At 48.9% G+C, this 12,779-nt stretch overlaps 1 protein-coding gene across 3 annotated transcripts in view; it reads right to left on the bottom strand.

The window, feature by feature from the left end:
* Window positions 1-723: 723 nt before the first annotated feature.
* The window catches only part of STEAP3 (STEAP3 metalloreductase), a 64,353-nt gene continuing 52,297 nt past the window's right edge, over window positions 724-12,779 (bottom strand). For all 3 annotated transcript variants that reach the window (XM_049889170.1, XM_049889169.1, XM_049889171.1), the window contains exons 4-5: window positions 10,354-10,518; window positions 724-1,448 (exon numbers count right to left, since the gene is read on the bottom strand). In XM_049889170.1, the coding sequence (XP_049745127.1) occupies window positions 1,167-1,448; window positions 10,354-10,518 (447 nt within the window). In that variant the 3' untranslated portion in view covers window positions 724-1,166. The remainder of the gene's footprint in view (window positions 1,449-10,353; window positions 10,519-12,779) is intronic.

The raw sequence follows: 12,779 nt of genomic DNA on the forward strand, positions 1-12,779 counted from the left end.
AAAAACAGCGTAAGCACGAACAGGGAGAGACGGCATAGGGTGCCCTGGCCAAGGTCTGGGCTCCTGTGCCCTGGGGCAGCAGTGTTCCCATGCAGGGCAGCTTAGCAGGAAAAGACCCTCCCAGCTGTGTTGAAATGTACCAACCACTCCATTAGGAGGAACGTGGGGTCAAGTGATTTTCTGGGTGCCCAGTGGCAGCAGAGGACATTTTAAGGGGTTCCCAGGATTATTCCACAGGACCGATTTAATGAAGACAGTCCTTCAGCACCCCTACCTCCCCTACCCTGTGCAGGGTCTCAAGAAAGGGTTCCACTCAAAGCTGAAAATGCTCTTCCTTGTTGCCCTCCCGGGCTAATTTCTAGGGGGGTCTGGGTGAGGTCTGCTTGAGAGAAATTCAAACTAACGATCTAAAAGGTGAGAAGGCACTGTGGTTTAAAGAGCGGTCATCACCAACTTAAGAGGAAGGAAAGAGGTGACACTTGTTCTCAAGACGGGCTTCATTAGAGGCTCCAGCAAAGAGGTGACTTCACACCCCACAGGAGGACCAATTTGCAGCTGATGTGGCGACTTCTGACTTTCGGGGGAAAAAAACCTTCCCAGCTCAGGCAGGCTGAGGTGGAGCAGCTTCAGCCCAGCACCCCAGCCCACCCCACCCTAGCCAGCAAAGGGCAGATCTCCCACTGGCTTGCAGAGCACCTGGGACTGCGCGGCAGAACTGGGGTCTTCTGTGCCATCATAGAGCCCAGCTCTGCAGTAAGGAGTCTTGGAAAAGAAGCCAAAGGGGCGTGGAGGGCAGCTCAAATGGATCGAATCAACAAAGGGCCAAACCACTCGAGTCTTTTGTACAAAAAGTGTATCTGCAAACACCACAGTAGTGCAATCTGCTCTTCTCCTAACACCTGGCCCTTGCTTTTCAATCTACCAGCTGAAATCTCAGGGAATAAACTTTTTAGCTAAGCGATTACAATTGTAAATCCCATTACATGTATGAAATATATGCACATATATATTACACACATATGCATGGTAGTGTGAATATTACTGCCTCGAGTTGTTTCCCGAGAGCTCAGGCCTTCAACCGCCAACTGCGTTATCAATAGAAGCAGCCCTCACTACGCTCGGGGTACCATCCCGCCTGCATCTGGTTCCTAGAGGGTGCAGGCACCTCACACGTGGCTTGTCTTCTGGGCAACGGTGTGGTCCTCGCACAGCGGGAACCGGGTGGCTCCTGCCTTCTCCCAGCCCCTCCGGATCTTGGCAAGTCTGCGGCTCAAGCAGGGCAGGACGAACAGGCCTCTGGCCAGGATGACCACGCAGGGCACCAGCAGCGTGAGTGTGAAGGTGGGAGGCAGGTAGAACTTGTAGCTGCTCTCCTTGAAGGCGCTGGCCCAGCCACAGGTGAGCGTGTGCAGCGTGCTCAGCACAAGGGCCAGGAAACCCAAGGTGGACTGTGGAAGGAAAGGAAGGCTTTGACACAGCTGCAGGCTGAAAGCAAGGCCAGGGTGGTGAGAGACGCAAGGACCCTGCCCATGGCTCATCCACTTTCCTGGCAGAGGAAGCAGGGCGGTGTCTGTGGCCAGGCTCTGGGCCCAAATCCCTGCCCTCTTACTCAGCATCTTATTATTATTACCTAAACTCTCTGAGCCTCAGTTTCCTCAACAGAAAATGAGAATTCTGTGTCTACCCTGGCAGTGTGTAAGGACTGATGGATTCACTCCATAAGATAAAATGTTTTTTCCCAAAGCGTGTTATACGTACTTCTGGGTGCAAACAGATGGCTTTAGCTGGAATTAAGTGCAAAGAAGTTTAAAAACATTTCACTAGTTTTGTGTATATTTTAATATAAGAATAATAAGTGTACTTCAACAAATCAAAATAATTTTAGATATTATTTGGCCTAAGATGAGGCCAGATTAAAAAAAAACTTGCCATTGAGGCTACTCCAACTCATGGTGACCCCATGTGTGTCAGAGTAGAACTGGGCTCCATAGGGTTTTTGATGGCTGATTTTTCAGAAGCAGATCACCAGACCTTTCTTCTGAGGTACCTCTGGGTACTTGAACCACCAACTCGAACTGCCAACCATTTGGTTAGCAGCCAAGTGTGTTAACCGTTTGTGTCACCCAGGGACATGGGAATGGCTGGGAAGTGCTGCTCTGTATCTCCAGCCTTTGTGAGTCTCCTGAATGTGAGGTTTCTCATGGACTAGAGATTAAGAATTCCAGATTCTGCTGGTGGTGCTAGTATTGACTGACCGTGACCCTGGACAAGTCATTCAGCTAGCTCAGTGAGAAAGAAGTAATTCCACAGCTAAAGCTGGAGCGTGTGACGGAGCACGTGGACAAACTTCAGCACCTGTAGACTCAGCATCCCCCAGTCCTGCAAGCAACGAGGAGGGGCAGAGGGCACTGGTGGTCATTACAGGGACTCAGGCAACGAGGAAGGGCGGAGGGTACTGGCAGTTATTTATAGGGGCAGGGAGTTGAGCATGGGGGCAGTTTTGACTGAATTCTGTAAGCAACGAGGAGCTTTGGGTCAGGAGAGATCCATGTTTATTACATATCTGTCTTAGTTATCTAATGCTGCTATAACAGAAATACCACAAGTGGATGGCTTTAACAAAGAGAAATTTATTCTCTCACAGTCTAGGAGGCTAAAGTCTGAATTCAGGGCGCCCGCTCAAGCCAAGAATCTTCTCAGCACAGGGGCCCCAGATCCAAATGACGAGCTATTCTCCTGGCTCTTGTTTCTTGGTGGTATGAGGTCCCCATGTCTCTCTGCTCACCTCTCTCCCATTTCTCAAAGGAGACTGACCCAAGACACAACCCAATCTTGTAGACTGAGTCTTGCCTCATCAACGTAACTGTCAAAAATCCCACTTTATTAACTTCATAGAGGTACGATCTACAACACATAGGAAAATCACACCAGATGACAAAATGGTGGACAATCACACAACACTGGGAATCATGGACCAGCCAAGCTGACACACATTTCCTGGGGGACACAATCCATTCTACAACAATATCCAAAAAACACTCCAAATGAACTGCCATCGACTTGATTCAGATTCCAACTCGTGGTGACCCCATATGTTTATTACTTAAGAAATGAAAATAACAGGGACCCATCAACCAATTAATATGTATGTATTTTCTCCAAGGAAACATTGCAAAAGTTGAATTTAAATGTGGTGGTGTGCTGATAACCTCAATGTTCTCTCTACACAGGACTTGAGCCTTCTGCTGAGAAGCTGCAATTGGGCCTCCTGGATTTCCTTTGAGCCCAGCTTGTCAGCACTGATCCAGGGAGCCTGGCTAAGAGACAGTGGCTTGTTTGAGCACCCATAGAACACATTCCTAAGTGGGTCAGATTCTGCTAGCATGCAGCACTTTCAGCTCCTGCCTGATATGGGGGAGCCATATCAGTACCAACACCATATGGTGAGCCCCAGTGTGGTGCAGTGTAATTACTTAATATGGCCTTCCGGCCATAGTTTTTGTAATTCCCACCAAATGCCTGGGCGGGACTGTACAAATGAGGTGCTTATGGCCCACCAAGGGAACTGGATAGCTTGCTGATAACGTAAATGAGGTGCATGGCACGCCTGTGGGGGTGGAACATGCAAATAAGGTATATGGAACCCTAAGGAGGGGATTGGTCAGTTTTGCCATCCTGCTAGGCTTAAAATGAGCCATCCCAGAGGCAGGTAGAGAGGATCTCATCACCATCAAGAAAGAAGGGCCAGGAGTGGAGCGCATCCTTTGGACCCTGGATCCCTGCACTGACAACTTCTAGATCCAGGAGACAGAGAGGAGCTGTAACACAGAAGACAGTGAAAGACAGGGGCCTGAGGCAGCAGGAATTGGGAAACCCACTTGAGACAGTTGTGATGGGGCTTCCTGGCCCACAGAGTGAGAAAGCTGAGCGCCTTCAGCAAGAGGCTTACTGGGAGTGGGTGCCTCGGCACTAAAAGAGCTTCGTAACACTTGCCTGAGCAGGGCAGAGGCCAGGTGGAGGGGCTGAGGGCCAGGGAGAGACCTGCCTGTGAGCACCGCTGAGAAGAGGCTGTCCTGATAGAAGAACTGTATCCTGAGCATTCCTGTACCTGGACTGTAACCTGTTACTTCCCTAATAAGCCCCACAATTGTGAGTATTGTCTGTGAGTTCTGTGTGGCTGGCCATTGCAATGAACTATCGAACCAAGGAGAAAAGAAGGGAGTGTCCTGGGAGGGATGGCTGGTGTCAGAATTGGTAAAAAGGGGAGAAGGATGAGGTGAGGCATGGCATGTCTGATCTCAGCCATGTAGGAATCAGCCTTGGACTGTTGATCTTGATCCTCGTCCCCCTTGTAAAGTTAGAGGAGGTCAGGCACCGCCTGCCAGGCCATTTCTACACTCACTTAGTGAAAGGACATGGATCTGAAGAATAACTTTTAACATTTTTATGAAAAAATAAAAATTTTCCAATGGCTGTGCCCTATGGCCAATTGCCATGGTGCTGATTTTGACTCATGGGAAGCACTCAGCTACTAACTCAGAGACACCTTGGAAGAAAGGTCTGGTGAGCTACGTCTGAAAAATCAGCCCCTGAAAATCCTACGGAGGACAGTTCTACTCTGACACACATGGCTTCGCCGTAAGTCGGAACTGACTCCTTGGCAACTGGCTTAGCTTTTTTTTTAATGCACTCTAATTTCACAGACAGGCCCTCAGGTACAACATTTTTGACCCCAAATAAAAGAACTTGCTGTCAAAAGATCCCCAGTCTCCAGCCTTACTGAGCATCTCTGGTTCTTCTTGGCTTTGTGACCACCTCAAAGATCTTATCCCATCCGTAAGGATTTAGAGACTCAACCCAGCCAGTCAGGAAAGGCCACAGCTGGCTTTCGGCTATCACCTACAGTTAATTCACATGTCATATCAGCACGGCCAGCCCCCAAATGGAAGGCTCAATTCCAAATCCACGAGCACCAACCTTTGAACCATACCAACTTTTTCTAAGTTCAGATTTATTGTTATTGAAGACTGGGGATAAAAAGTGTCCCAGCACTGACCATCTGGAATAAGTCTTGAACAAGCCTGTCAGTCATCCTGATGTTCCCCAACTGGATACCCTGACACCCAAACCCCCACTCATGGAGTTTCTGGAGTTTTCCTTTGCCTCATAAGAATGGCTGGGAAAGCTATGAGTCTGACATTATGGTTTTGAAACTGGCTGTATGTTAAAAATCTCCTGCGAAGCTTGGAAATAATTAAGACTCATCCCCAGAAAATCTGATGAAATTGGTTTGGGGTGGGGCACAGGCATCTGTTGTCTTTAACCATTCAGCAGGAGATTCTGATGTACAACCAGGGCTAAGAAGCACTAACTTAGGGACCTCAAATCACCCAAGCCCTTCTAGCTTCAGTTAAGAAGTCCACATGGGGCCCAGTGCTCAAGGCCTTTGGTTGGGGATGGGACCAGACCTATCTGTTCCTTGGACAAAAGTCCTGTGAGGGCCTCTGTGCGCCCATACTGCTGTATCATGGGGCTTTCTCAGCCCTGCAGGAGTAGGAGCCCACTCAGGTTTGTGGGGCCTCGGTGACATGCCCTGTAGCTCCCATGTTTTAGGCCACCACCCCCAGCCCCTAACTTGGAGAAGGATGGATTGTGCTGGCAGGCGGGACTGTGCACAGGGACAGTGTGGGGATGCTGCTCCTGCGCCCACCAGCGGCAGTGAAGTCCTCCGTTCACACATCCCTGTCTCTGTGCCATCCAAAACCCTGCAGTGAAAGCAGGCAGGGATCCCCGGCCTCAGGTTCATGGTTTCGGGGAGGGTTGACTCTTCAATCCCAGTGAGAAGCCAGGGTGACTCCAGCTAGCCTGTTTCTCTAAAACTCTCTCCCAGGGAACAATCTAAAGATCCTAGAACAGCCACAGGAGACCAAATGGAGGGGAGGGATTGTCATAGGATAATTAATGACCCCCTAAGCCAGAGCCATTTTTATCATAGGTATGCTTGTTAGCAACAGAGAAAACAGCCAGGTCATGGGTGACCCCTGCTGATGCCCAATTACTATGGCGTGAGGGGGCTGTGGACAATCACTCATGAAGCCGGGGCAGGCGCTGGTCTCTGTCATCATTTAAGGCAGGTGGCTGGAGTGGGCAAGGTCACAGAAGTTCCTCTCTAGCTTCGGGACAGGAACTTAGGTGCTAGGTGCCATCCCTGATTTCTCTGTCCAAGTCAGCCGCACCAGCCTGGGTGTTTTGCAATCAAAGGATGTTTACTCAGCTTAATTAGGAGCACTTAGCAGAGCTAAAAATAAACAAAACACCCAAACAAACAAAAACAATATAAAAAAACTTAGAAAACACCCTTAGGGGAAAAAGGGTAAATCACCTCTTTATGGAAGCTACTCACTGTTTCACTGGCTTTTGGCTAAATAAGTCACTGAAGACCCAGGGGTCAGACCAGGCCCATTGAAAACAATGGCTGTCCCCACCTTCCTATGGCATTTGGATACCCAGGGGCCTGTTGTGGTTGTGGGCGGCAGAGGAAGGAAAAGGGGTCTGGTTAGCTCCTTGCTGGCAGTGCTCATTTCACAGACGTTGCGGCTGACCTCGAAAGTCACAAACGCATTACTGAGCACATGCGTTGTGCATCTTATATGTTGCTGTTGTTAGTTGCCCTGCAGTGGGTTCCGACGCATAGCGACCCTACGGACAACAGAATGAAACACAGCCCAGTCCTGTGCCATCCTCACTGTCATTGCTATGTCTGAGCCCACTGTTGCAGCCATTGTATCAATCCATCTCGTTGAGAGTCTTCCTCTTTTTTGCTGATCCTCTACTTTACCAAACATGATGTTCTTCTCCAGGGACCGGCCCCTCCTGATAACATGTCCCAAGTATGTGAGAAGAAGTCTCACCATCCTCGTTTCCAAGGAGCACTCTTGCTGTGCTTTTTTACAGGTACTCAACCTCAGCGAGCATGTGAGGGAGACACAGACACAGGTGGGGAAGTAGGGCCCCAAGAGGCTAAGCAGCCTCGCGGCTCAGGGCTGGTGAGTGGTAGGCTTGGCACGGACCCCAGCTCTGTGGATCCATACACTGCAGCCTGTGCACTTAAGGGCCGCCCAGGGAACAGACGCTGTATGATGCCACCTACATGAGATACCTAGGACAGGCAGGTATTAACAGAGAGCAAAGTTCATCCATGGTTACAGGGGCAGGTGGGAGGAAGGGGAAAAGGAGGACCCACTGCTTAGGGGACCCTGAGCTTCTGTTAAGGGTGATGGGAAAATCTGCAAATGGATAGTGGCAATGATTGTACAACATGATAATTAATGGCACTGAGCCGTACATGTAAATAATGTTGAAAAGACAAATAATTTGTCACATATATGTTTACGACAATTAAAAAAAAAAAGGTCACTCAGGGACCTGGCAAAAATAGAGGCTTCCAAGCCACCTCAGAGAGTCTGAGTGTGCAGGGCTGGGGCTGCCTGGGAATCTTCACTATCCTAGGGTGCTCTGTGACCTCACAGTTTTTGATGGTGGCTGACAGCAAGGATCCCATTTTACGTGACTGCCCAGTACACCACATATGTATGTATCAATGACTGAATCAATGTACCAACTGCAAAAAAAAATCTGTCCTTAAAACACGCAAAGCACTGTCATCTTTTTTTGGCATTCTATTCTCTTTCATTTAAAAAATGTTCATCGTGACCCACTAAATTGATCTCATAACCCACTAATGAGTTTCTAGGGGCCCTGGTGGCCCAGTAGTTAAGTGCTTGGCTGCCAACCAAAAGGTCAGATGTTTGAACCCACCAGCCACTCCACACGGGAAAGATGTGGCAGTCTGTGTCCGTAAAGATTTACAACCTTGGAAACCCTATGGGGCAGTTCTACTCTGTAACACACAGGGTCTCCACAAGTCGAAATAGACTAAAGAGCAACAAGTTTGGTTTTTTGGAAAGAGTTTCAACCAGTCTGAAAACACTGACTGTTCTGATGCCCAGGGCTAGAATCTCTGGCTTCTATCTCATTGCCTCCTATCAGGCTCAGAAATGGGTAGCTTACTCAGGGATACCGGAAAGGTGGTAATAATAGCAAAAGGCTTTTTATATTTCTTTCACATACAACCTCTCACTGTGACTCACAACGTCCCTGCACAGCATTGGCTCCATTGTGCAGGCGTGCACACTGAGGCTCGAGGGGTGATGTGAAGTGCCCCCGGTCATGGAGCTGGGGCCTGGGGAAGCACAGCTGGAGCTGGAGCACCCCAGGCACTGACAGACCGGTACGTTCAGGAGACACAGCACTTTGTTTTCGTGGACAGAATGTGGGCATTTGATTACCACAACTAAAACCGTTCCTTTCCACCCCTCTCTGGGCCCCACAACCACCCTGGCTCTTAGGGAGGACTTCACACTTGTCGTCCTGTGACTCTTTAATATGTAAAGCAGACCTGGCTGCTGAGGTCCCAGTCAGTGTTTGCTAACAAAATCAAATCCTCCGGCTTTCTCCAGCAGCCAAAGCCGGGGCGTGTAATCTATGGCTGCTTAAGGGAACAGCCTTCTGGTGAGAAAAGCAGCCTGCGGTCTGTTTTAATTGTGGATAAACCATGCGTGCCGAGATACTCCAGGCGGAAACAGGAAAATCCGAGATCCGGGTGTTAGCCACGTGAGGATTAGCAGCAGATAAATAATATGCTGTCTTTCTCCCTCTCTTATGCTGGTGCATTTCAGCCCTGCATACTCCTCCAAGGGCCTTCCGAGATGAGCAGGGCCAGGCAGTCTCAGAAAGAGACTCTGTAAACAGCCACAACTCTAAACTTCTGTTCCAAGGCATGTTATGTGTCACCAATCAGAAACAATGACTGTGGTTGTTACGTATTTGGATAATGACCGTCATTGTCCCTCTGAGTGCCCCGTAAGTGCCCTCACTGCACAGAGAAAGCTCTCAACAGATTTCTGTGACGACGGGGGCGGATGGTATAGCTGTTCTCTGCCCTGTTGCAATGAGGCAGCAGAGCCCAGGATTAGTCAGCTCCTGTCCACGGGAGGGGATGAGTAACTGCCAAAGAAATGCAAGACACATCCCTGTCTCAGTTGTTTTATAAGCTGAAACATGACTCTGCCTGTCCTGTTCCCACGGTATCTCAGGCCCAGCACAGTGCCTGGCACGCAGTAAGTGCTCAATAAATGTTTGCTGAATGAACAAACATATAAAGAAACTTTCACCACCAGCAACATTTCCCAGATTCTGTGGGGTGCTGATACGTTTCATCTGGAAAAAAAGGAGGGGTGGGGTGAGCGTTAATGCTCAAATAAGTCTGGCTAACAAGGCTTGTAAGCTGTGGACTTCATCAGGATCTCTGACAAGCCAAAGTGCACCGTGAATGTGAACTGACCGACTTATGGCACGCTCATGTGTGTCAGGGTAAAACTGTGATCCAAGAGGTTTTCAATGGCTGATCTTTTAGTGCTAGACCTCCAGGCCTTTCTTCTGTAGAGTCTCTGGGTAGACTCGAACCTCCAGCCTTTTGGTTAGCAGCCGAGTGCGTTAACTGTTTGCACACCTGGGGACTCTGTGAATCTCCTACCCGCTGCCATCGAGTCCACTCCGACTCATAGCGACCCCACAGGGCTTCCGAGGCTGTAAATCTCTGTGGAGGCAGGCAGACTGCCACATCTTCCTCCCGCTGAGCCGCTGGTCGTTTCTAACTGTCGGCCTTTCGGTTAGCTTTAACCACTGCACCACCAGGGCTCCTGTGACTCTCTTAGGGGGAGGCGAATCATTTCTCAAATATATCTGATCACAAACCTCTGGGTTTTTCATGGGAATGGTGTCCTTTGGGAAATGCGTGCTATTGGATATAGTTTCATGCCCTGTAAACTGATGATCCTAACTAATGCGCACCTCCCATCCATGCTGCGTGACTCAAGGGGCTAAAGGGAACACAGAGCACGGCTGAGACGTGCTGGCGGTAGGCTAGGCTCTCACTAGCTCGCTGACTCCCACCTGGACCACCAAAATGTCCAATGACTGCTGCACACTACAGATTTTTGTTTGGGAAGCTCAAGAACTGCAGATACTGAGAACGCTTGATCCAGGGTTCAGGTTCTGTTCTCTAATTGTTTCGCACGCCTACATCAGGCTTCCCCAGGCATCAGGAGGACGCACGCGTCCCAGCCTGTTCCTCCATCAGGAAGCTCGGCCCAGAGGCCCTGGTGTTTGATGCACTGCCCTGCTGTACAAACCAGCACAGCAGAGGCAGTTCACTTCGGGGCAGCCATGTGCCCCGGAGGCAGGACCCAGACCTTGCTGGCTGCTCACGAGCGAGGACCAGCCTGGCTTTACCTGAACGAAGCTGAATTCCCTCCAGTTGAGTGAGTTTGCGATGGATGGCAGCGAGGTGACAGCCAGCAGAGACAGCGTGCCGAGGGCCAGGACTCCCATGGAGAGGTAAATTTCCAACCGCCAGACATCCTCCTCGACCCAGAGGGGACTCTTGTTGGCCAAGACCTGATGGGGGCGGAAGGAAAACCATCAGCTGTGGAAAAATCTGTGCCCCTGGGAGGCAGGTGGTCACTTTAGGACGAGAGAAAGGACAACTAGCCTTACACACCACCTAACACGTGACCGTGTCTATTCTAGGTGCTTCACAGATACTAACTCATTTAATCGTCACAGCATCCCATGAGATGGAGATCACTGTTATCCCCATTTTACAAGCAAGAAAAACAAGGCAGAGAGAGATCGGGTAACTTTCCTAAGTCACACACAGCTAACAGAGGGCAGACCTGGGAGTAGAACCAGGCACCCTGACTCCAACGATGGGCCCCTCTGTAGCCTTCACAGACCTGCACAGGCAGCTGTGAAACCCCTGTGGGGCCAGGGGCCAGCACACCACAACTACCTGAGCTGAGTGAGGAGCCAGAGAAACGAAGAAACAGACACTTTAAACATGACTATCACACACACTTTCCTGGCCCCCGAGTCCCAGGGAAGGAGAAAGGGCCATCCAGGCTCTGCATCCCCTTAGCCAGATGGGCTAGAGTCTCCACGGGGTGCCTTCCCTTCCAGCCTGTTGCTCTGGACACTTCGTCCTCCTGCTGTCCAAGCTGCCCCCCCACAGCACTGACTCCCACTCAGGACACACAGCCACCAAACCCGTCAACATCCCAACTCAAAGCCCCTGGACTCCCCGTCTCCCCGCCCAAGCATTCACCTTTGAGGCGTACAGGTTTGGCTTCATTGTTGCCAGGCAACAGGGACTGACATCCATTCACTAAGTACTTATGAAGTGCCTACTGTGTTCAGGGGCACTGGTCTGCAGGGAGGAAGGAGGCCTGCCCCCATAGAGCTCTGGCACCCCCAGTGAGCACCAGAAATATCCAGTTGCTGACATGTTGACTAACTAATAGCAACACCATGGATGTCACAGTAGAACTACACTCAATAGGTTTTTTTTTTTTACTAATGTATTTTATTTTTGTTGTTGAAAATATATGCAGCAGTACACCAATTCAACAACTCCTACATGTACAATTCAATAATATTATATTGTTCTTGTCGTGCAACCATTCTCACCCATTTCTGAGTTTTTCCTCCCCCATTAACATAAACTCACTGTCCCCTAGGATTCCTATCTAATCTCTAGAATTGCTGTTGTCCATTTGATCTCATATAGATAGATCTTAAAGGAGCACAATCCTCAAGTCAGACATTCTTTACTAGTTAAGCTAAACTATTGTTTGTTTTTAAGAAGACTTCAGGGACTATTTTTGTTTTGAGGTTAAAAGGTTATCACAGGGCAATGGTTTCAGGGGTTTATGAAGTCTCCATGGCTCCAGTAAATCTGGATTCCATGAGAACTTGAAATTCTGTCCTACATTTCTCCCCTTTTGATCAGGATTCTTCTATAGAATCTTTGATTGAAATGTTCAGTAATGGTAGCCAGGCAGCATCCAGTTCTTCTGGTCTCTTGGCAAAGCAGGTAGTTGTTCGTGGAGGCAGTTAGCCACCCATCCCATATCCTCCTCCTATTCCTCACTCTCCTTCCTCTGTTGCTCCAGCTGGATAGAGACCAATTGTTGTGCCTTGGATGGCAGCTTGCAAGCTTTTACGACCCCAGGCACTCTGCAACGAAGGAGGAGTTAGAACAAAAACACGAAACATGATTATGAGGCCAGTTAACTGGGGTGTCTCATAAAACCATGATCCTAAACCTACAAACCAAGGAACCAAATCCCATGAGGTGTTTGGTTGTACATAAGCAGCCTCGGCAGCTACTATTTCTTTTTTTTAGTCATTGTTGTAAATGTATCTCTCATACAGCTTTTGCTAATTCAACATTTTACAGGTGTACAACTTATTGACAGCACTTAGGATAAACAGCTGTGCAACCCTACACTTAACGTGACTTTTCCTTCACCATTAACCGGAAATCCATACTCTATAAGCAATAACATACCCCCTCCCCCTCTCTCCCGCCTCTGGTAACCACTTTGATCTCTATACATTTGTCGGCTCTTGTCTTTTTATATAAGTGAGTCATACAATATTTGTCCTTTTGTGATTGGCTCATTTCACTCAGCAAAATATCTTCAAGTCTCATCCATATTGTAGCATATGTCAAGACTTCATTTCTCCTCCTGGCTGAGTAGTGTTCCAGTGTATGTATGCACCACATTTTGCTTATCCATTCCTCTGCTGATGGTCATTTAGTTTATTTCCACCTTTTGGCTATTGTGAGTAGTGCTGCAAAGAACACTGGTGTACAA

This window comes from Elephas maximus, chromosome 6, assembly GCF_024166365.1.
Source record: "Elephas maximus indicus isolate mEleMax1 chromosome 6, mEleMax1 primary haplotype, whole genome shotgun sequence".
Classification (NCBI taxonomy): Eukaryota; Metazoa; Chordata; class Mammalia; order Proboscidea; family Elephantidae; genus Elephas; species Elephas maximus.